The sequence below is a fragment of the Gopherus flavomarginatus genome, chromosome 5 (assembly GCF_025201925.1).
Source record: "Gopherus flavomarginatus isolate rGopFla2 chromosome 5, rGopFla2.mat.asm, whole genome shotgun sequence".
In the NCBI taxonomy this organism is placed as follows: domain Eukaryota; kingdom Metazoa; phylum Chordata; order Testudines; family Testudinidae; genus Gopherus; species Gopherus flavomarginatus.
The window spans coordinates 51,964,373-51,987,800 of record NC_066621.1 but is presented as its reverse complement, the minus strand read 5'-3'; the positions used below and the strand labels follow the sequence as shown (position 1 = coordinate 51,987,800).

Sequence of the window (23,428 nt, the reverse complement as noted above, 5' to 3'; positions counted from 1 at the left end):
CCTTCTGCTAGTGGCATCTGACTCAGACGATGAAAGTAAACATGCATCGGTCCTCTTGCTTTGGATCATTATCAAGCAGAACCCATCATCAGCATGGACGCATGTCCTCTGGAATGGGGTTTGAAGCATGAAGAGACATATGAATCTTTAGCACATCTGGCACGTAAATATCTTGCAACACCAGTTACAACAGTGCCATGTGAATGCCTGTTCTCGGTTTCAGGTGATATTGTAAACAAGAAGCGGGCAGCATTATCTCCTGCAAATGTAACCAAATTTGTTTGTCTGAGTGAGTGGCTGACCAAGAAGTAGGACTGAGTGGACTGGTAGGCCATAAAGTTTTACACAGTTTTATTTTTTGTATATAATTCAACATTTGTAAGTTCAACTTGCATGATAAAGAGCTTGCACTACAGTACTTATATTAGGTGAACTGAAAATACTATTTCTTTTGTTTTTTAGAGTGAAAATATTTGTAATAAAAATAAATATAAAGTGAGCACTGCACACTTTGTATTCTGTGTTGTAACTGAAATCAATATATTTGAAAATGTAGAAAACATCCAAAAATATTGAAATAAACAGCATTCTATTATTTTTAACAGTGAGATTTGCGATTAATTTTTTAATCACTTGACAGCCTATATCTATATATATAAAACCACACACACACAAGTTCTCCATTTATTATGCTCAAATATTATGGCGATGACACTTATAAATACTTGTAATAAGCAAATATAAACTTGTTAGCCAAAGTATTCTTTTATGCAGGCCTAAACCATGTGCTTGCACATGAAAGGCAAGATATAATACTGCAGCACTAGGAGCAATGTCAGATTCCTCCTCTGCCTCAGTCCTTAAAATCAAGTATCAGAGGGATAGCCGTGTTAGTCTGGATCTGTAAAAGCAGCAAAGAATCCTGTGGCACCTTATAGACTAACAGACGTTTTGGAGCATGAGCTTTCGTGGGTGAATACCCATTTCCTCAGATGCATGTAGTGGAAATTTCCAGGGGCAGGTATATATATGCTAGCAAGCAAGCTAGAGATAACAAGGTCAGTTCAATCAGGGAGGATGAGGCCCTTTTCTAGCAGTAGAGGTGTGAAAACCAAGAGAGGAGAAACTGGTTCTGTAGTTGGCAAGCCATTCACAGTCTTTGTTCAATCCTGAGCTGATGGTGTCAAATTTGCAGATGAACTGAAGCTCAGCAGTTTCTCTTTGAAGTCTGATCCTGAAGTTTTTTTGCTGCAGGATGGCCACCTTAAGATCTGCTATAATGTGGCCAGGGAGGTTGAAGTGCTCTCCTACAGGTTTTTGTGTATTGCCATTCCTAATGTCTGATTTGTGTCCATTTATCCTTTATCCTTTTATTTATCCTGCTTGCTTGCTAGCATATATATACCTGCCCCTGGAAATTTCCACTACATGCATCTGAGGAAGTGGGTATTCACCCACGACAGCTCATGCTCCAAAACGTCTGTTAGTCTATAAGGTGCCACAGGATTCTTTGCTGCTTTTACAGTCCTTAAAATGTGACTAGTATCATTGACCTCACATGTTAAAGAAGGGAGGGTCAGCAGGAAGGAAAAATCTAGGTCTTTTTTTTTTCTGTTTAAAAATATAGTAAGCTGTCTCTTTTCTGTGTTTGTTGAGCACCTATAACAATGGGGCCCTAAGTTTGATCCCATGGTATTACCATAATATATTTATTACTACTACTAACTTTAGGTAGTTTGGGGCACTAGCCTACGTCTGCTCTTCTTTCTGCTTCTACAGAAATAAAGCTGGGAGTGCTTTTAACATAGATTTTCAGAAGATTAGCTATTTTTAGATCACACAATAGCCACGGCAAGATCTTCTGTTGTGTGTGTGTGAGAGAGAGCACCAGTGTGTGTAGGAGTTGTGACACTCTCCTTCTCATAATACGCCCATAGCCTGATTTTCAGTGATGCTGAGCACTCAGCGGTACCATGGACGTAAATGGGAATTGCAGGGACTCAGCAACTCTAAAAATCAGGTAAATAGTGAAAGGGAAGGGAAGGGAAATGAAGGGGAGTGGTGGAGCCAGTGTCCCATCTCTCCCCCCCGTCCTTTGGCAGCACTACAGGCTGACAAAGAGTGGAGGAAGTTGAGATAGGTGCAGCAAGGCACCTCAGCAGAACAATATGACTGTGTTTAAATGGCTTTGTGCTCTCTCCACAAACGACGGTCTCCTGCTCCCAGCTCAAACTGCCACACAGTAGCTGGAGCAGGTTAGCCTGAGACCTGAAAGCAAAACTGTCTCTTTTCACGGTCCAAACGCCAAAGATAATTACAAAAAGTAAATGAAGATTTTAAAACTCCTTTTGGTTTTAATTATCTACTATATAGGCTGTAATATAAGTAACCATGTTTGTTTTTAAACATGTACACTACTTTTAACTTGACAGTATCCCTTTAACTATTTTTTTAAAAGTTTGGTTATATTTTGCTTAACTTTTGGGTGGAGCTTCTTGATCCTGTGCCCAGTTACATACAGCACAAAATGTTAGACTAAATTATAGGTACATAGTATGCCAAGAAAATCAACACAGTATACTTTGCCTAGGCTCCCTCAAAGAAAACATGTACATTGTGCCATTATTCAGGTTTAGAATAGCTGGCTCTCCAAGTCATAACACTACTGTACTCTGGCAGAAGGTGACTGTGAGTACCCTTAGTAGCAAAGGCACCAGCTAGCTCATGGACTGTAAGTGCCATTATGTTCTCTTTATAACATGTGCAACTCACATCACAAAGAAGCACATAATGGAAGGTGGAAACAAACTGGATATCTGAAAATGACCCTCATTATTATTCAACACAGAATGCTCACAGAGTCCTGATGTTAAGTCGCAAAGTAGGGGGAAGAGGAAACCCCTTGTCAGTAGCAGAGACAGCATCTTGAGCATTGGCAGAAGCTGCTTATCAGCACTAGTAGCTACTTGTGCTGAGCTCCTGTATTTATCTCTGCTATTCTATTTGGAATGTCTTTATCACACGAGCGGAACATCTAACACTGTTACTCTACCAAGACACTGCTACCATAAGGACAAGATACTTCAGGGCAGGAAAAGACCACTTGGCCCAACCAAGGAGTCTTCTTTGTGTTTATCTCCACACCATCTTCATTTATGTCAGTTTTCCTCAATCATTTCAAGGAAACATTTAGCTGGGTCAAACAGCTATGTACTAAATCCTTCCAGTAGATTTCTATTTCATAAACCGTGTCCCGTGTCTTCAGAGTAAAATATTCACATTGTTCCTATACTTTTCTAATTATTATACTGTGTTCCCTGGGCTTTAAATCTTTCACAAGTGTGAACAGTATAAATCTTGTACCATAGAACTTGGCTTACTTATACATTTTTGAAGAGATAATATGAATTACTCTGATGTCTGAATGTTGTCAGGAGAGTAAGATTGACCTTTAAGACTTTTCCACCCAAAACAATTTGAAATTAAAATGATCCTGGCTGCCAAAAGATCCACTCCTTCCATGACAATAATTTCCTACAGAAGAAACAGTGATCAAAACATTACAAAATACTTTTTGCAAGTATTGCCATATGTGCAATATGATACTTCTTTGGATTTACATTTTGTCTCATTTACCTCTATCGATATGTTTTGGTAAGCTTGTTTCCTTCTTTAAAAATATTGCAGTCATGCTAGAAGTTGATGACGCCATGGAATTTTCTATAATGATTCTTGTTGATAATTTTCCTGTTCTTTAGAACCACGTGGAGATTGTGAATTAATTGTATGTCCTACCAGGTATTTATCTGGTATGGCAATCTGGAAAATATCCATGTTTCAAGTGCTAATGCGTCTGTTTTGATTTGCTGCTGCTGGTCATACATTGTTTTATTTTATGTTTAATAGTCTAGGAACCCACAGAATCCAGATCTTTCTGGGCTGGAGGCATAACTTTTTATTAGAATGTCCAAATTGTGGCATCACCAGGAAACTTGCTAGGCACTGTCCAAAGACACAATAAGAGACAGTCCCTGCTTATAGGGAAGCGTGTGAAGAGTTTACAGTCTCAATGGATAAGAGAAAGGGTGAAAGTGGAAACAGAAGCACAGAGAAGTGAAGTGACTTGATTAAGGTCAAATAGGTAGGGCCCTACCAAATTCATGGCCATGAAAAATGCATCACAGACTGTGAAATCTGGTCTCCCCCCATGAAATCTGGTCTTTTGGTGTGCTTTTATCCCATACTATACTGATTTCATGGGGGGAGACCAGTGTTTCTCAAATTGGGGGTCCTGACCCAAAAGGGAGTTGCGGGCAGAGAGGTGTCACAAGGTCATTTTAGAATGGTTGCAGTATTGCCACCCTTACTTCTGTGCTGCCTTCAGAGCTGGGCAGCCGGAGAGCAGCGGTTGCTGGCCAGGCACCCAGCTCTGAAGGCAGCGCCCCAGCACCAGCAGTGCAGAAGTAAGGGTAGCAATACCATGCCATGCCACTCTTACTTCTGTGCTGGATCTGGTGGTGGCTCCGCCTTCCCAGCTGGGCTCCCAGGCAGCAGCCACAGCTCTCTGGCTGCCCTGCTCTGACGGCAGCGCCACTGTCAGCAGCAGCGCAGAAATAAGGGTAGCAGCAGTACCGCAACCCCGCCGCCCATATAACTGTGCGACCCACCCCACTCCTTTCTGAGTCAGGACTCCTACACTTACAACACCCTGAAACTCATATTTAAACAGCTGAAACCATGAAATTTATGATTTTTAAAATCCTATAACTGTGAAATTAACCTACACATAGACGGTCAGTGGCAGAGCCTGGAAAAGAACCCAGGCTCTGTTAGAGTATATTCTCTGTTTCCACATCCTTATAAATGGGTTGAAACTTTCCACTGTGGGGGACAGATTCTCTGTTACACAGTTGCAGTGGCAGAAAGGAGCCATAGAGCTAGAAAATCTGGCCATCAGGAGAACCACTTGGATAGAGGGATATCCTGGGTAGTGAAGAGCTGCCAAAATGGTTCTATGCAATACCTCTCTCTCAGAAGATCAGGCCATGGGAAGGGAGCATGGCCAGAGAAGTTCTGTTTTCTGGCTCTTCATGGCTTCTGGCATGGCTCCTGAGGGCCACAGACAAATGAGTAAGTTAGGGCAGCTCTGGGGGAGTATACCATGACACACGGAAGTACCTACAGTCCAAGGCAGAGAATACAGTATAAGAGGGAGAAGGTGAGTATTAGACAGAGAGTCTCAAAGCTACTTAGGGGATTTGAGCCCCAATCAGTGTGAGGACTCCCATTGACTTCAGTGGGACTCTCCCCAGCACAAAGTTAAGCATGTCTTTTGCAGGATCAGAGCCTTGGACAGCTAATTCCCATTAATTTTAATTAACTCTCATTAATTAGGGTGTATCAGTCCCTCACCTGAAGAAGAGCTCTGTGTACTTCGAAAGCTGCTCTCTCTCACCAGCAGAAAACGGTCCAGTAAATGATATTACCTCACCCACCTTATCTCTCTAAATCCCTTAGGCAGCTTTGAAAATCTCAACCCTAATGTTGATAGAGTGCATGGAAAATAGAGAGCTAAATATTATTAATCTTCTCCTCCTCCTCCCTCCCCCTTTCCCGTTCAGTGCTGAGGTAATGACCCTCAATCAGGTGTCTCAACAGCTTAGCAGAGGAGTAGGGACAGACAATCCAGGCTTTGATGCATGACAGGTGGTGCTGGTAGCACCTATTATTATTATGGTTGCCTGACACTTCCCATTAAGTTGTTTAAAATTACTTATAATTTTTTAACTTGTTAACCATCTACACTGAAAATCTATATGCCAGTTATCTGCCTCAGGCCATTTTTTCCCCAGGAAATTTTCAGATCAAACAGTCCAGCTCTTCCTGAGAATGAAGCTAGGGAAAAAACAGATTGTTTTGTCATGTTAAAGAATTCTTAGTAACTTTTTCTTTGACAAGATCTTATGCACCCATATTTTGGAGACTTGAAATTTGGCAGGGGAGCAACTTTTGTGTCAGGGATATGCCTTGTGAGGTGTCTGAAAATCCACTCAAATTCAGCCAAGTTATAAGTTTTTTGGGGGGGAAAATCACAATGTGCACATGCTTAGTACAGAATTGCTAAACCTTTGCAGTTAAAAACCTTTGAGATTTCCATCTGTAATGGGCATGCTCCAGCCTAGAGATGAGCAGGATTTTCTTTGCAATTGCAGCTCTGAGCTGCTGGGGGCTGGGCCAGGGCCAGGGCGAGGGCCAGGGCCAGCATCTCAACTGAGAACAAAAAGCCCGTGCTCTTAGCATGGAGGAAGAAAGTACCTGAGTAGAATGCAATGGGGACAAGAGCTGGAGTGGGGGAGGAGGAGATGAGTAAATTGAGACAAGGGGAGCAGGAGGAAGAAACTCAAATTGGGGGCTGGTGAGGGAAGGGAAGAGGCAAACTGGGACTGGAAGTTGGGGATGGGGATGGGATTACTTGGGCAAGGACACTGGGAGCTGTGTGTGGGTGAGTGGACTGGGAGCCAATGGGAGGGAGAGGGGAGACTGAGATTGGATGACCACTCAGGGAGGAGTCTGGGACTCCGAACTAGTGGGGTGGTGGGAAGACAGTGTGTGTGTGGGGGGGAAGACTGATCTGACAAGGAGCCCAGATGCAGGAAAAGAGCTGGGATTGGCTGGGCAAAGAAATTGGGAAAAGGATCCATCGAGGGGGGAGATTAGGACAAGGAACCAGGGACAGGATGGAGAGAAGAGACTGAGTTTAGAGAAGAAGACTGGAGAGGGAGACTGGGACTAGAAGCCAGCGCACAGAATGGGCAGTGAGTGCTTTTTTAAAGTGCAGTTATTCAATATTTTGTTTTCTCCTCAATATGTGGCCACATGCCACTGCTTCATTAACTATACACCTTCCAGCTTCTGTTAACAAATGAACCAAGGTTCTACAGACAGCAGTCTATTTCCCTGTACAACCCTGATTCACTCCCAAAGCAGGTTCATTCTGTGCACTAGAAGAGGCATGGATCCTGTGGGGAAAAAATTGTTTGTGCTCATGTAATTAAAGACTATCATCATGCACATGCACAAGTTTACCAAATTAAGGTTTCCTGGGTAACCTTAATTCTGGCATGTCCTAACTTCTGAGTGTTTAACTTTGCAATCTCAATAATATTTGTTTAACATAGTTTGTGTGTGTGTAATAATATATATCTAGGCACTCAGTAGACTATATACACAGAATTTGCTTGAAACCTAATTTATTTACAGCTATCATGGCACTATGCGGTAACATTGGTGTTGTCAAGAGTTTCTTTCCCCACCCCCATTTGCCCACAGAGGTGGGGTGGGGTGGACAAGCCAATCCTTTAGTTGTCAAAATCAGTGAAGCGTGTGTTAACAACAGCTATGCATGGGTAGTAAATGGGTGGGTTTTTATTACTGCAGCAGTCTCATGACTAACTAACAGATGGCCTGCGTTCTTCATTGATAATACATGTGAAAGGGATCAAGAAAAAAATAAGTTATTTGTTTTGGGTTTAACATAAAATAATATACACCAGACCGAGCCACATACAATTTTTCTGGATTTATCCCAACTTCTTTTCTTTATAAAAAAAGCCATGATAAAGGTCTCTATTTCAAAGCCTGATTTGTTGATCCTTGCTTTAGTTGTATCTCCAAATCTAAACCTAAATTGTACAGCCAGCGATTGTACACAGGAATTCTGGTGACCAGCTGTAGAGGAGTCACTGCTTTTTTTTGTTCTTTAATGTAGCTCCTTTAATTTAACTAGGAATTTCCCCCTTCATCTAGATGAAATGAAACTGATTTACTCTATCCTGCCTCTAGCACCTGATCACAAATCACCAATATTCAAGGGTTCCACCCTTCAGTCAGATTCAGGATGTTTGAGAGATCAGGATTTGTAAGTCAGTATCTTGGATCAGTCCACCAACACTCTGGCCAGCCAGGCTGAGTATCTCTGCCTCCTCCCACTTTTCTATGCTTCCCATATTTAATTTACTGTTTCAGCAGGGCTGGGTACCATTTGATCTTAGAGCCTGTCAAAAACAATGCAGTCTGATGTGAGCGTGAAAGAGGAGAGTCACTGGCAAAGGGCCAGCGTCATTGTGAACAAACTCTGCTCCGAACAAAGGGACTGATTATTGTGGACCATCCATCCCCAAGGTGTTTTCCTGTAAATTTCCTCTGGTTAGAACTTTGCAGAAACTATACTGGAGGAAAAGAAACACTTCTTCACACACAAAGCCTGGGATTACAAAAATCCTTGTCTCCACAATTGATTGACAGCAAATTTCAAACATGCTCAAGCAAGAAGCTCTACCTCACTGCAAGCTGACTTCTCTATTGCTTTTTACTTGTCCAGTGTACCTCATTTGGGGGGTTTGTCACCCATGACCATTGCTGCCCATTTGCGTCTACGGCCTTCTCTGCAGTAGGATTTTAGAGGCTCATAATTCCCAATAGGTGCAGCTCCACCAGTGGCAGCAGTTGGATTTAGACATTTTTACATTGATACCAGCAGTAGAACTGCACCCTTGGGAATTACAGCTCCAAATATCCAAGTGAAGACAAGACCTGCGAGGGCTGAACTCTGTGGTGATTGGAGAGAAAATGCCACTAAAGAACTATATATGCAGGAAGCTGCAGTGAAGAGTGGGAGTGGCGGGGCGTGTGAAGGAGCTGCAGTGAATGGTGGCTCCATAATGAAAAGATAAATGAAAACCAAAGAAACTTTTTAAGAATAGTCTTTGTTCTCATCATTGCAGGGCTAAAGGCCAGCCCCATCTTCAGATGTTTGGGTAAAAGGGCTATACACACATTCATGTGCACACATACACAAATATCATTTCTATTATTGCTTAATAACTTTTTTATTGTAGGTCAGCCTTTTAGAGTATTTATCTTGCTTGGGGCATTTTCACTTTGGAGACACAATGTATTTATTCACTCTTTTTGCAGTACTGGACAAGGGGCAATATTTATTAGGTGTAGCTTCTGACAAAGCCTTCAGTATTGTTAATCACATCAGCTTCCTTGATATATTAAAGCTATTAGAATTTAATTGGGTTAAGATGCAGATGTTACTAAGTGAATTACCGCTTATGTGTTTAATGGAAATCAAGAGTTGCATTAAGTGGAGTCATTTGTTGTAAGAGAGAAAAAGAGAGAGGGAAACTAAAGCAAACCCAAGAGTAACAGATGGTCCAAGACTTTTTACTAGTAATTTCCTTACTGTCTGCTTAAGTATATAAATAGCATTTTTCAAACGCATATATAACACCTCTACATGAGAGTAGGGGAACTATGTTTGGAGGTCAGTTCCCAGATGGCTTAAAAGCTTCTGTGTAATATAGTTTCAGTATGTTTATATTGGCTGGATTCAACTGTTATGAGTTTTTATAAACTCTCCTCAGGTATTGAATGTTTTTTAAAATTAATGGAACACTGTTATGCCCCAGTCCACACTGATCAATACCATCATGTGAGGCTGAAGTGGCTTTAAGAGAAAGGGTGGGACTAAGTGAGAGGAAGGATGGTTTGTAGTTAAGGCACTGTATTGGGATTCAGGTGATTCAAGGTCAATTCCTGGCTCTGCCAATCTTCCTGTGTGACCTTGGGCAAGTCACTTGATCTCTCTGGACCTTAGTTTTCCCTCTGTAAAATTTCAGTCTTATATATTTAGACTGTAAGACCCTCTCCTGTTATGTATTTGTACAGCACTGAGCATAGTGGGCCCTGACTTCAGTTGAGCCCTTTGGTCACTATTGTATCACAAAAAATAAACAACAACAAACCGCTTCTCCTCACACAGTTCCACCAAGCCCAGTAATTAAATCAGTTTACGTAATAGACAGAAACTAATACCTTGGTCTGTAAAATAAAGGAGTATGCAAAGCAATTCTGACTATGTCTGTGTCATATTTTTATAAATGAATACAGGTCTTTGATTTGCACATACAACGATAAACTGTGGCTATGGCACAAGCTCTATGAATGGGGCAGTGTGTTGCTATGCTGACTCAGGAGCAGCGATGGAAGCCGTTTATGACTCTCCTGCCCTCCCCTTCCCTAGGTGTAATACACCCTGCAATAGCCCTGTTCCTGGCATTAAGGCTAAACCCATTCCCCACCTCTGGCTGAATGGGGGAGCAGTTGCACTACAGGGGTTGCATCCCCGTGTTTTTCTAATCACAATGTAGTTAGCTGACACAGAAGAGTAAAGTGGGGAAGAAAGGAGATATATTTTCCCTTTGGCTGTACTTTTCATGCAGCCGAAAGGACTCAGAACTAAAATGTTTCCTCTTGATTTTAATGTACGTTCCTCCCTGATACTAATTTCAAATTAATATAAAGATCAGTTATTTTAATTCTAATGAGGTTGTTCTGTCAACAAACAAGGACATTGGCCCAAACTCAGTCCAGATGCATATGATTTCACTGCAGCTGCGCCTTCTTACACCAGAGTTGAATTTAGCCCATTGTATTAAAATATTTGATATTTTTATCTACAACAATTTAGTGCTATAAAAAAATTAAATAAAGCTGGAAGAGGGTCTTATGGTCTCTTTTATCTAGCTTTGAGAGAAAAAGCCTTTCTTGTAATTTTTTCTAATACTTTTTTTCTACTTTCTTTTCTGTAGAGTATCTACTCCAGTCAACTGCACCACATGCTTTGTATGCAAAGTCACTGTGCATCTCCACTCTACATCAGATGTAAACGGCCTACACACAAGAATGGTGTGGGCTGAGTTTCAAGTCTTGCTTTCATCATAAGTTTATCTTTGAAAAGCTAGACAAAACAGGATTTGTGTGGTTTAACGGAAGATCAGTCATCTCAATTTGCAGACCTTATATCCACTCACATCCCTACTCAAATATAAACACAAAAACAGATTCCCAGAAGAGTAGCTAATTTGAAGACTGTTTATTGGATTATTTGTTTGATCAGCAGATAAATTCCTGATGGTTCCTCCTTCAAACCTTGCTGTTCATGAGTTACCCAACAGTATTTTTTAAAAAAAATAAACACACACACAGCTTGTTATATAATTTTTTTCTTGAATTTCTACTTACTTTGAGTAAGTATACAGGTATTTGAATCACAAATGACAGAACTTAAAGCCTGTATATAACAACTCATTCATTATCGCTAGTCCCAAACATTCAAAAGTTATGAGTCAGGCCCCCAAAAATCGGAGAATTGGCTTAAAACCAGGATTTTTAAAAATACATTTTGTATTTTTTATTTACCTTCTGGTTTTTGAGGCTTCAGGATAGATTTGAATTATGTTTTCCATAAACATAAAAACCTGGCACCTCACTAAAATGACAAAACTCCCATTAATAACAATGAGTTTCGGATTTCACCTTTGCTTTTTTAATTTTAAAACATGAAAACAGGCTCTCACATGATCCCATGACGCTAAGAGCCAAGGCTTTAAGAAAAAACACCAAATATTATGAGACTTGGCAACACTGCCCATTTCTTTTGTGACCATCACAGTAGTACCCAGGCACACAACTTTTAATGGAGTATTAGTGAAAATAACATTTATTTAATAAAAATAAAATTCAATTATTCATTTTATTTATTTGTATTGCAGTAGGACCTACGAGCCTCACTCAGTTATTGGAGGCTCATTGTGCAAGGCATGAACACAACTTATTACCTCAGAACTAAACATACCCAGATTTTTTTTAATCTTTCCTCATAAATTCAGATTTTCTAAGCTTTTTATCATGTTTGTTGCTCTCTTCTGCACTCTCAAATTTGTCCACATCTTTCTTAAAGTCAGGACTGGACACAGTACTCCAGTTGAGACCTCACTAATGCTGAGCAGAGTGGTGCAATTACCTCCCAGGTCTTACATTACACATCCTGTTAATACATGCCAGAACAATATTAGCTTTTTTGCATCACATTGTTGACTTATATTCAATTTATGATCCACTATAACCCCCAGATCCTTTTCAGCAATACTACCTATTACCTAGCCAGTTATGTCCCATTTTGAAGTTGTGCATTTGATTTTTCCTTCTAAAGTACAATACTTTGCACTTGTCTTTATTGTCTTTGCACTTGTTGTCTGTTGATTTCAAACCAATTCTCCAATTTATCGAGATAATTTTGAATTCTTCTCCTGTCCTCCAAAGTGCTTCCAATTTCTCCGAGCTTGGTGTCATCTAAAAATTTTATGTAAAAGGGAGATGTGATTTTAGTCCTGTTCATAGAAAACAGGTATCTCACATCACATAATACAGCACCAAAACTGCTACCCTACTCTTGTACCCTAGTCTCTGGATAGAGACCAGAGATGGAAAGGGTAGTGATTAATCTCTTATACAGCTATTTTTTTTAAACTCCTCATTCATCCTGTGTGTGGTTGCAAAAAAACTGTATAGTGGATCAGTTAATACTTGCTAGTAGCTGTAACGGTATTATTGATTTGATAGGTCTTTCTAAATTAAGGTTCCAAACAGATCATTTTTAGTTCTATTTCTGGGCAGCTAGAAGACAGATTGTCAGATCTATATCTGCATGCTGCAGGATGCCAATATTTAATAGTTGTCTGAACTGGCTAGTACAAACATAGATTCAACTTGCAAAATGCTGGACATTTCCTTCTGTGCCACTCTTTGCTGTCCAGGAAAACAGAAGCCATGGCATTTAAAAAAATAATTATTACATTATTAACATCAACTTTTCAGCATTAATATTCAATTAAAAGTAACTTCAACATTTGCTCTATTGCTGCTGCATAACAGTATGAAAGACAGCCATCAGCTGCCAGGCAGGTTCAAAGACTTGCCTTTTAAGAGTGTGCTGCTTTTTATGGCACAGCGGGAAGTAGAGTAAACATTCCCAAAAGGAGTACAGGGTGCTGTGTTGCTGCACATTTAAAAGGCACTATGAATGGTTATGTGTTAAGGAAGGCAGACATTTCAAGGAAAATGGAAAGGTGAGCAACATGTGAAGGATTCTTTTCAGGTGTACAGTTGTCAACATTAAAACCAGCATTTGCCAATGGATTGAGGAGTATCTGAGATACCAGAGTTTTCTCCTGTATTTAAAATGGGAAATTACTGTATTAGGTGCATGGAATAGTACCTTTTGGAAAATGTGGTCTTTTTTAATGATGATCATTGTCAGAACATATTGGCTTAGAAAAACGACAGCTCAATTAATATTGCAGCTTCCCTCTCAGACAAGCACCCAACATGAAAAAAATTACTGCATATCACTTCCTCACATGCTAGCCCTACGAGCCTTATTATTTCCTATGCCCAGGGTGACCAGATAGCAACTGTGAAAAAAAGGGACAGGGGGTGGGGGGTAATAGGCACCTATATAAGAAAAAGTCCCCCAAAACGGGACTGTCCCTATAAAAACTGAACATCTGGTCACCCTACCTATGCCTCAGCACTGCAGACTCTGAAAGCATGAATCATACCCACACAGGAGCATATGGGAATCAATCAAATGCTGCCAACTTTCGTCTGTGAACTGGCATTACAAAGAATGGAGACGAAGGTATTAATGACAATAATCTTTTTCAGATGAATACAGGAACATGTATGGTTTCTTACCATAAATGTATCCAATAAAAACAAAGAAGAAACAGACTCTTCTATACACATGGCATTAGTGGTATTAGCTTACCTAGTAACACTAAAAATAAAATAAAATAAAATAAACAGTACAGGTTCTGCTCAGGTTGATCTCATCATATACACTAAAGGAAGCAGTTTCCCTCTTCTGGACTTTTTTTTTTTCCTTTTGCTTTTTACACACATCGACTGTGGCTACTTTCAATGTCCAACATCAGTGTGCACAACCAGAGGTTCTAATACTGAGAGAAAGACACATAGGCTCAGTGAAGTACTTTTATGGATAATTATCACAACACACATACATTACTGAGCAAGCTGGGATCACACAATACAGTGGAAAAAATGAATTTCAATATTATATGACTATAAAAGGGTTCAGTGATTCAGCCCTCCCTGATCAGGGAAGATTCAAATTTTGGATCACCATGACTGTAATATGTGGTGATTAAAGGCCTGCTTCAAATCCCATCAAGTCAAGGGAAAGACTCTAGTTGACTTTAACGGACTTTGGCACAGGTCCTAAATCTTTTTGCACTGGATGTATACTTGGATTTTGTATTACCAGTAGCATGATTTATCATTTACCTTGTGATACTATAAAATATCAACTTTAATAAATGCCCACTGGATGGGCTGCTTAGGGGAATTTGGTGCAAGTGCATTTGGAATTGAATAAAACTATATAGATATTTGAGCATAAGCCTATTAATCATGGTATCAAAACAGAAACTATCCAGTAATAAGAGAGTCTGTAAAAGAAACTATGTCAAGGGCTGATTAGTGTGTTATGTATTGGGCGGGATGTGTGTAGGGGGAAAGATTTCATCTTTGGAAAATAGGAGGGGACAGATGGGGGATGTTGACTCTGGTGATTACAGTTCAGTGTCTAATTTCTGTTCATTGATGCCAAAGAGGAATGAAACACTCTAAACATAAAAAAGGCATACAAAAATATCCCCCACCTTGTGAATTAAGTATGATGGATGATCTGAACCTAAAGCAAGCTTTTGATGGTAAAACTAGAGTTTAGCAAAGAATGATAGTTCCAGGGATTTCCTCAGCACTGGATTGTTTCACATGATGCTAAATGTTTGCTGCAACGAAGCACAGGAAACAAAAGTTGTTCATTTTGAATTTATTTTAAGAGTGGGGAATGATGGAATATGTTCTTGGAAAATAACATTTAAAATTGTATAGATGCCCTGTGTTTGGAAGTAAGAAAATATTGCCAGCATTTGGGCCTGATCCTTTGACACGCTACATAGTCACAACCTCCAACTGACTACAATGAAACTAACATAAGGTGCTCAGCACCTGATAGGATTGGCCGCTTGATGTGCAAGAGGTGCCTCATGCAGAAAACTTTTTTTTTTAAGTGCCACTATTATAAGTGCATTAATAGCAGCATGGGGTAACGATTATGTTGCTAATACTATACAGACTTCTATAGTGTGTTTTTTATAAGTGTCTAAAGTATCTTCCAAACATTCAATAATTAAACCTTGCAGCACTCCTGTCAGGTAGATACAGGATAATATGTCATTTACCACTGTAGCGTAGCTACCACTGGGGTAAAACCCAGCAGCTATTTATTAGTGCAAAGCAAAATTATAAAACAGTTTAGGGCAGGAAGTGAGGGAAAAAATTAATCAAATTTCAAACACAGTGAAAAGACAGTAGGAAGACTCTAATATATCAGAGTTCAAATTTACCCAGGACACGAAGTATACCTGTATTATTATGAAAGGGCACATACATTCGATAATGATGAAAAGTGGCCAGAACTTCAATTTTATTTCCTGTCCAAAGAGGCACTAAGAGGATTTTTTTTAAAAAGCATGTTCTGTCTTAAATATGTAATCAAATCCTTGCAGATTACATATTTTATCAGTTAGATACCTCTCACAGTATGTAGCTACAGAAATTCATATTCCTTATCCAGTCTAGCAGGCTTTTAAACAGTAACAGATGTAAAAACCCAAAGTTAAGTATGAAATCTGCATAACGGGGAACTATTTGATGAAGGGCCAAACAGCAAAATCCAGGCAAAGGAAAAATAGTAGCAGTCAGCAACTGGATCTTAGGTTCCATCCATATTAAGGATCAAACTGAGTGAAGGAACCAGGCTTAAAGCTAGAAACTGGTTTAGCTGGAACTAATACATCTAGTATGGATCATTTCTAAACTGGTGATCAAACACAGTTGAAACCAATTTAGCCAGAGCAGCGTTTAGACAAATGTTAAATATGATTTTCAGACTCAGTTTAAAGTCCAGTGTACAAAAGGCTGTTGAAGTACCACTGCTCTTGTTGAACATAAGTAAATTCCATACTTAGCTAATGTATTGAGAGCAGGTCATGTACTTGCAACAGATTCTTCATAGGGAATATATACATTTAACAATCAAACACCTTTTTAGAGAAGTAAGCATTATAAAATGAAGGAGAATGGGAGACATGGTTCCAGTTTGTACAGAAGTGCATATCATCACCACCAAGGCATCAAAATACTGCTGCACGTTTGTCCATTGGGTAGTAACATGCAGGAACAACTTCTCAAAGAGTTTTACCTTTAAGGAACAGTTCTGTTTTCCATCATACCAATGGGCAACAGAATAAACCACTGTATGATTCTTTTTATTAAGAGAATTTATAAATATTTCAAGGATTATAAACTACTTCCCATGACAAATTTATTTTCAATTTGACTTGTGCATCTACAACAAGGCCTCCACTTCTTTACAGCAGTTCCCATTTAAGTCTTTACAACTTTATTTTTAGAAATAGATAACAGTACCATGTAATTCATAGTATTCGTTACACTTATAAAAGGTGTTGTAAAGATTTTAACGGGGACCATGCTAACTATTCAACAATATTGATGATTTCAGTGAAAACAATTATTCATGTTTGCACAGAGAAGTGTATACCCAGAAAACTGCTTTGGATTCTAGTAGTAATTCGTAGGAAAGCAGAATCTAATTTTACTATAGCAATGATTACAGCAAAGAGTTTATGTGGGAGAAGTCTATTTTAATTTCTCGTCAACATGGATTGTGATATTCTGCTCTTCACACAGGCAGAACTTTTGACCTCAGTGGGAGTTTTAGCACATAGGTAGAGTAGAATATTTTGCCCAAGCTCTATGATCCAGCTGATCTTCCAGGATAACATGTTTTGCCATCAAAACGTCTATGGGAAGTTAAGTAATGTGTCCAGTTGTAACCAAGGGAAAATGAAGATTGGGCCTACCATATCTAAAATAATGATTAGAAAATGGTTGGATGGGATTATATTAATTTTAGTATAAGCAATTATCATGACAATCACAAGACAAAAAAGTCACATTGTGGACAGAAAAAAGGACAAATAAAGGTTCCCGAGTGTGCTGCAGACTTTCTCCTGCATCAGACTCAACACACTCTGAGAGTTAAACCATTGGCATGTGGTGTGTTCTGCAGTTCGATCAACAGTGGCACATAAAACAGCTGTGCAGATCTGGAAAACTGCTTTTGATTTTGCATTTGGTAGCCAGCCAGCAGCAGCCACATTTCATGGGTTGGGGGCTGGATGTCAGGAGGGCTGGACATTCACAGATGTTATAGGATGAAAAGAAAGGTCTGGCCACTGCAAATAAATTGATTTGTTCTTGCTACATTCCGGCTCAGCCACATCCTCTGAGGTGCAAGTTAGAGGAACAGATGGACAGGGTGTGGTTTTTGATTTAGCTTCATCTTTCAAAGAACAAGGCACTCGACACTGACTCTTACGCAGCAGAGAACAATGGCTGAACTAAAATGTGTTCTGACTACATACTGGATAGTGAGTGTTGTAACTCTTATTATAGGCCACTCAGGTAATGACGCAAATATTTAAGGTTGGCTGATGCTATTATAAGACTGTGTTTTCAGTTGCCTGTAACTTTGACAAATTTAAAGTGTTTGGGGTGATTTTTTTTTCACCTTTTCTTCTTTAATTTGGCCCCCTTGTGAATATGCATTATGATACAAATGATCACATACTATATTTTCCACAGGACCCTGCCTTATTCAGTACACAGATACATGGGTGATATTTTATACAGGAATATTAAGAGATATTTGTTTTCCCCTTCAAGATCTAATGAGAGGTGCCAAATTCCATCACTGGAAGAAAAAAATGTTCCTCTTTCATGTGAAAATTAAAAGGTAGTTTTTGCTGGCAGGAACCACCCTCCTCCCCCAAACTGTTCCTAATTTCTACAAAATAGTGCATGAAAATTCAGAATTTTTCCAAGAGGGCAGAATTTTTCCATAACACACCATGATTGCTGGAAAAAATAGTGACGTTTAACTCTGGATAAAACCCACTTATTAATAAAACACATAAATGTTTCTCTTTCACATACCATTTTTTGTGAAGTGGCCACTGCTAGCTATGATACATGTAGATCTAGAACAGATTTGCTTCTCTCACTTTTACAGACAAATGTAAATGCTTTCCCAACAGTCATGGGAAGGCCTAGAAAGATCCAATAATGAAGGAAGTGGTTCCTAAGGTGAGGAGGAGCTTTGAAAAAAGCAAGCTACCTGAGGTGAAATCCTGGCCCTGCTGAAGTCTATCGGAGTTTTGCCATTGATTTCAATGGGGCAATGATGTGTGCAAGTAGTAACTTTGAATAACTGTTCTGCTGGCAGAGACTGATAAATGGATGCATCTGAAATGCCTTGGTCCTCTCCTGCTGGTGCAAAGAAGCTGGAAACTAGACCCTGAGAATTTGCTTGGCCTGGGGACTCCTCATTTGGGGTACAGCCAGCTTATATGCCACTCCCTGTTCGTGGCCAGACCAGGAGTGTGTGACCAAGCTATGCTGGAGGGGATAGTCAGTTTATATGCCCAGCTGGAGGACAGCCTTTAGGGACTATTGGAACAACCTGAGAATCAAAGAGCCATAACGAGCTTCGCGACAGCCCTACACCAGCCATTGCCTCCACTGTGTTCGGGTGCAGCAGAGAATCTGGGTCTGAATCTCTTTATAAAAGCATTTTAGTTATTTATGAAACAGATGTACTAGATGGAGTGTTTATCCGCCCTACATAGGAAATATCATATTTCCCCATCATACTGTTTAAATATAAATACATAGGACATATTAAATGAAACAATGAATTCACACTACTGGGGCTTTTTTGGGTAACTCTGATCACTCCTTTGGCTTCTGAACCACTGAGGTCTGAGTATCACTGTTTAAATAATTAATTAATATTTGTCCATCCTTACAAATCAGTACACCTTGAATTTATGACTGTTATATCCAGTCATAGAAGTATAAAAATACTGCCCATTTAATTTTTGCATATCTGGGTTAAATTTTAGCCCTGTTTTTAAGCATCAGATGCTAGTTTCTTTGTAGTTTATTAGGTCATCTGTGGTTTCAGAGATGCACGTTATCTAATCAATACAGCTAGTCCTATGTATAAAAACTTTATCTGAAAGTAGCTGTGAGACAAAAAAAAAAATCCTTTGGACAGTGCCAATATTCTGTTGAATACAGTAGTATCTATGTCAATACATTGACTATGCTGAAATCAAATTTCTACTGCAGCTGCAGAAGGTCTAAAGTTACTTTTTGTTACCCTAGTCCAGTCGTTCCCAAACCACCTATGAACCCCTTTCACTAAAATGTCAAGTCTCGCGAACCCCCTCCTAAAAATTAATTAATATTTCCAGGGATATTCTCCTTGACCTGGGTATAAATTATAAAAGCAGTGATCTTGGAAACATAAACGTTGTTTTTATGACATGCTTATTACACACTATTTATTATTAATTATTATTTATCGTGACAGTATTTTTATTACATTATGAAAACGGCAACACACTTCCAAGCTCTCACTTTGTAGCCTGTGTCACTTTGAATAAGCCTGTTATAAGACAAGGCTCCTAGGTTTCATCAAGGAGTATCAGATGTGAAACAGCAGGAAGGTATTTAAGAAGCCAACTCAAAGAGTTCTCCTACACAAGCGTTCAACAATGCTTAAACTTGTTCTTCATAATAATTTTAAAAACAATCCTAGCTGCCTATTTAATTTTAAAAACGGCAAAAAATATCCACCTCCCTTTCCATTTCTTATAAGGAGTCTTGAAGTTTAAATCTCCTCAGTGTGATAGAGATGCTTGCTTTGATCTGCTTACCTCTTAGAAGTCCAGGAGCTCTGTGCTGCTGACCCTATGCTGTCCAGGGTCCTTAGAGACAGCTCTGTCCACCATTAGGGAATTTTTTCCCAAGAACCCCTGCAACATTTTTGCGAACCCCCAAGAGTTCACGAACCCCAGTTTGGGAACCACTGCTCTAGTCTTTGAGATTGTCTTCTGCTTTTCTATTAAGCAAATGCTAAATAACATGCTGAAGACAGATTTCAAAACAAAATGGAATCCTTACAGAATACTGTCAACAAAAATAAAGATCCAGCGTAAAATTTTCAAAAGCATCTATGGAGCCTAAGTCACTTTTGAAAATAGGACAAATGTTCCAAAGTCCTACTGACTTTCAGTGAAACAGAACTCTGAAACAGAACAAAGGCACAAGTGGTAACTTTAATTTTCAACAAGAGCTAGGCACCTGCCATTTGTGCCTTTGATAATCACCCCTTAAGTGCCTAAGTCACTTTTCAAAAGGTCACTTAGTCTTCTATGTCATTTAGGCGGTTTTGAAATTTTTATTCCAACTGTAACATGAGACCAATATATTTAGGCTTCTATTGGTTAATAACCTAGTGCAAGATAGGAACTTGATTAGTTAATAACATAGTAAAAGCATCCAGATTGATTAATTTAATTTGGTTAATAATTAAATCACACAGTGTTTTATATCATGCGCTGCAAAGAGCTGCAGGGGACATTTTAAAGAGTCACTTGTGGCTTGCGAGCCTCAGTCTGAGTATCACTGATTTAGAAAATGGATTTCTGTTCCCTGAACCCACTACAACTCAAAATCCTTTTATTGTACATTTCCAAACACCAGCACACAGAATCTACTTTATCTTTTGGTCAAAGGCTAGTTGCCAAGGTGAGAAATGTTCAATGTTTGCCATGTTCAACATTTTTAATCCACTTCAAAGATACAACATACGGTAAGTAGAATGCCAGCTTTTTGAGAAATGAGCTCCATTTGTGTGTATAATTTCCAAGTACAGACCCTTGAATGAGCACTGCACAGCACCTAAATGTGCAAAACCTGTTTGGGTGCCTATGCAACCTTACACTCCCTTACCATTGCTTAGTATGCACATCTTCATGTATCAACTCTGAATCCGACCCCTAACTCTTCAATCCATTATTTTCTTTAAAACACCATATACTAACACTATGTAGAAGTAAACCTCTGAGCATGATTATTTACATGTATGTGGTGCATGATGGAGAATTATGTGAGAAACAAACAAGTCATTGGTGAATCTCCAGATTAGGTGTTGCCTAAGCAACTCAGAAGTTTGGATGCCTTGACCAAACCTCTTTGGTCTGCAAAAGTGGACTGGAAATTAAAGCAAGACCAAGTTCTCTCATGAGACAATTAGTCTATCTTGTTTCCAGTTATGCTAGAAGTGCCATGGGAGCTTCTTTTCTCAAGATACTTCACAAATTGTTCTTCCAGTCTTAACCAAATCAGCAAACTGAACAAGTGAGTGAAAATGACCATAAAATTAAAAGAACCTTTGCAAATCTTAAAAGAGATTTACCATGAAAGATGGGTAAAGGCTCCAATCAATAATTCTCTTAACTCTCTGCCTATCCTTAAAACAAACATAGGCAATTCTATATTTCTGAATTTTACATAAATCTCTACCTTTCTGTCTAGCTCATCAAGTGCAGCTAGCACCGAAATAAAGGGCTGCAGCAAAGCACTTAACTGTTAATTTGTGATTACAGAACAGCTCTTTCTCCCCTGGCTTGATGTCACTTGAAAGGAAAAACTCCATTTGTCATAAAGAATGAAAACCAGGACAGAACAACATTTGCTCCCTCTCTCTCTAAGGAATAGTAGGTGGAGTTATATAAACAACAGAGCAATCAATGATCAAAGAGAAATCTTGGGACTGTAATATACCAGAGTATTAAAGGAAAAGAGCCTTTTATCTATCATGGAGGAAGGAAGGAAGTAGAACATTGAGACATGTGTAATACATACCATTAAAAATAAAAAACCAAGTGAGTAACAAAAGAGACTGAGATCAATTAAAAAGTCTGATTTCTTCATCTGTGCTGTTAAAATGATCATGAAGAAAATGCAACTTTCAGTGTTAAAATTATTTTCCATCACTTGGAAAAGCCAAGCATGTTACTCCATTTTAAGCCATACGTTTTTCCTGAATACTATGAAACCCAGTGCTGTTCAGTAATGGACCATCTCCATCCACTACCACTACTAACTCAGGCCTACCTTGTCTTCCACTCTGTTCAGCCTTGCACCAATTGTGTTAGTCCCTCGATCTTTGCTTTTTTCTGTGGAGCAAGGCATATTTTCAAATGAATACTCAGTGTTATAACAATATAGCATTAAGCCACAACATGGTGTGTTTAACTAGCCCACCAGTGCAGAATAACTGAACACCATTGCTAGGATGATTAGTTTTATTTAATAAAACTAGCTTTTGTTTCTTTTATAGTATTAGCTGAAGCCAAGGTTTTTAATAGCTCTTTAGTCTAGTGCACTTTCAACCTTCACTTTATGCTTTAAACCGAGAGAATTAAACGGTTCCTAATTTAGTTTATGTTTCTAATTCCAGCTGAAAAAACAACCTGGAACAATGTAAAGCTCTACAGCCACCTTGATAATGTTCATGGAGGATGTTTTATCTGCATTTTTTCTAGAAATTTAAAATGAAATGACATTAACAAATAGCTCTCACTGGCCATTCAGATAATTTCAATCTATGTGTAACCACATCTCAAAACAAATAAATACTATTAATATTTTGCACTTCTACTATGATTTCCATTCAAAGCTCTATATGAATATTGTTGATTTCAGCTCCACAACACCCCTCTAAATATAATCCACATTTTAAGGCTGAAGTAATTGAGGCAACATTTTTTAAAAATGGATGGCTAATATTAGGTGGCTACATAAAAATCACTCAATTTTCAGAAGTGCTAGTGGCTAAATATGAATTCAGGTGCCCAGCTGCTGGCTGGAACTGGCTGACAACTTTTGAAATGTTGATAAATAATGAAAAGTATTTTTCATCGATATTTTCACAAAAATATGTTGTAATCAGCTTTATTCCAGACATCTCTCTTACATTTTGAGGTTTATTTGTAGCCTGTTATTTAGTGTAGTATAATGATTAAAGCAGGGTGTGAGGAGTCAGGACTTCTGATTTATGGTGCTGCCTTGGGCAAGTCCACTAAACCTTTCTATGCTTCAGCTCCCATATGTGTAAAATAAAGAAAGATATATCACACATCACCATAGTACCTGAGCACCTTACAAATTCTTGTGGTTCTTAGTCATATATTTATGGAGCAGACATTTTTTAATTCAAACATGTCACTGATTACAGGAATTAAAATTTATTATCTTACCTGAGAGAGAAATAAAAAGAGATGGCTTCCCTATAGATTGGTCCAACCTGTAAACAGAAAGAAATGATATTGTTCGTAACAGAAGATAACTCTTCCTCAGATTTAAACAACAGAATATTCACTTTCTTTGGTTGAAAAGCCTCTTCTCCAAATAATAGGTTGCAATGTTCAAGCAATTCTGCTTTGCAATACAAATGAACAACATTGTTTGATCCAAAGTTGGCTTGGTAGTTAAG

The 23,428-nt window shown here is 38.9% G+C and overlaps 1 protein-coding gene across 1 annotated transcript in view; it reads right to left on the bottom strand.

The window, feature by feature from the left end:
• KCNQ1 (potassium voltage-gated channel subfamily Q member 1) overlaps nt 1-23,428 on the bottom strand; it is a 570,329-nt gene that overhangs the window by 125,705 nt on the left and 421,196 nt on the right. Inside the window, exons 14-15 of the mRNA XM_050953696.1 lie at nt 23,193-23,239; nt 22,048-22,109 (exon numbers count right to left, since the gene is read on the bottom strand). Coding sequence (XP_050809653.1) covers nt 22,048-22,109; nt 23,193-23,239 — 109 coding nt within the window. The remainder of the gene's footprint in view (nt 1-22,047; nt 22,110-23,192; nt 23,240-23,428) is intronic.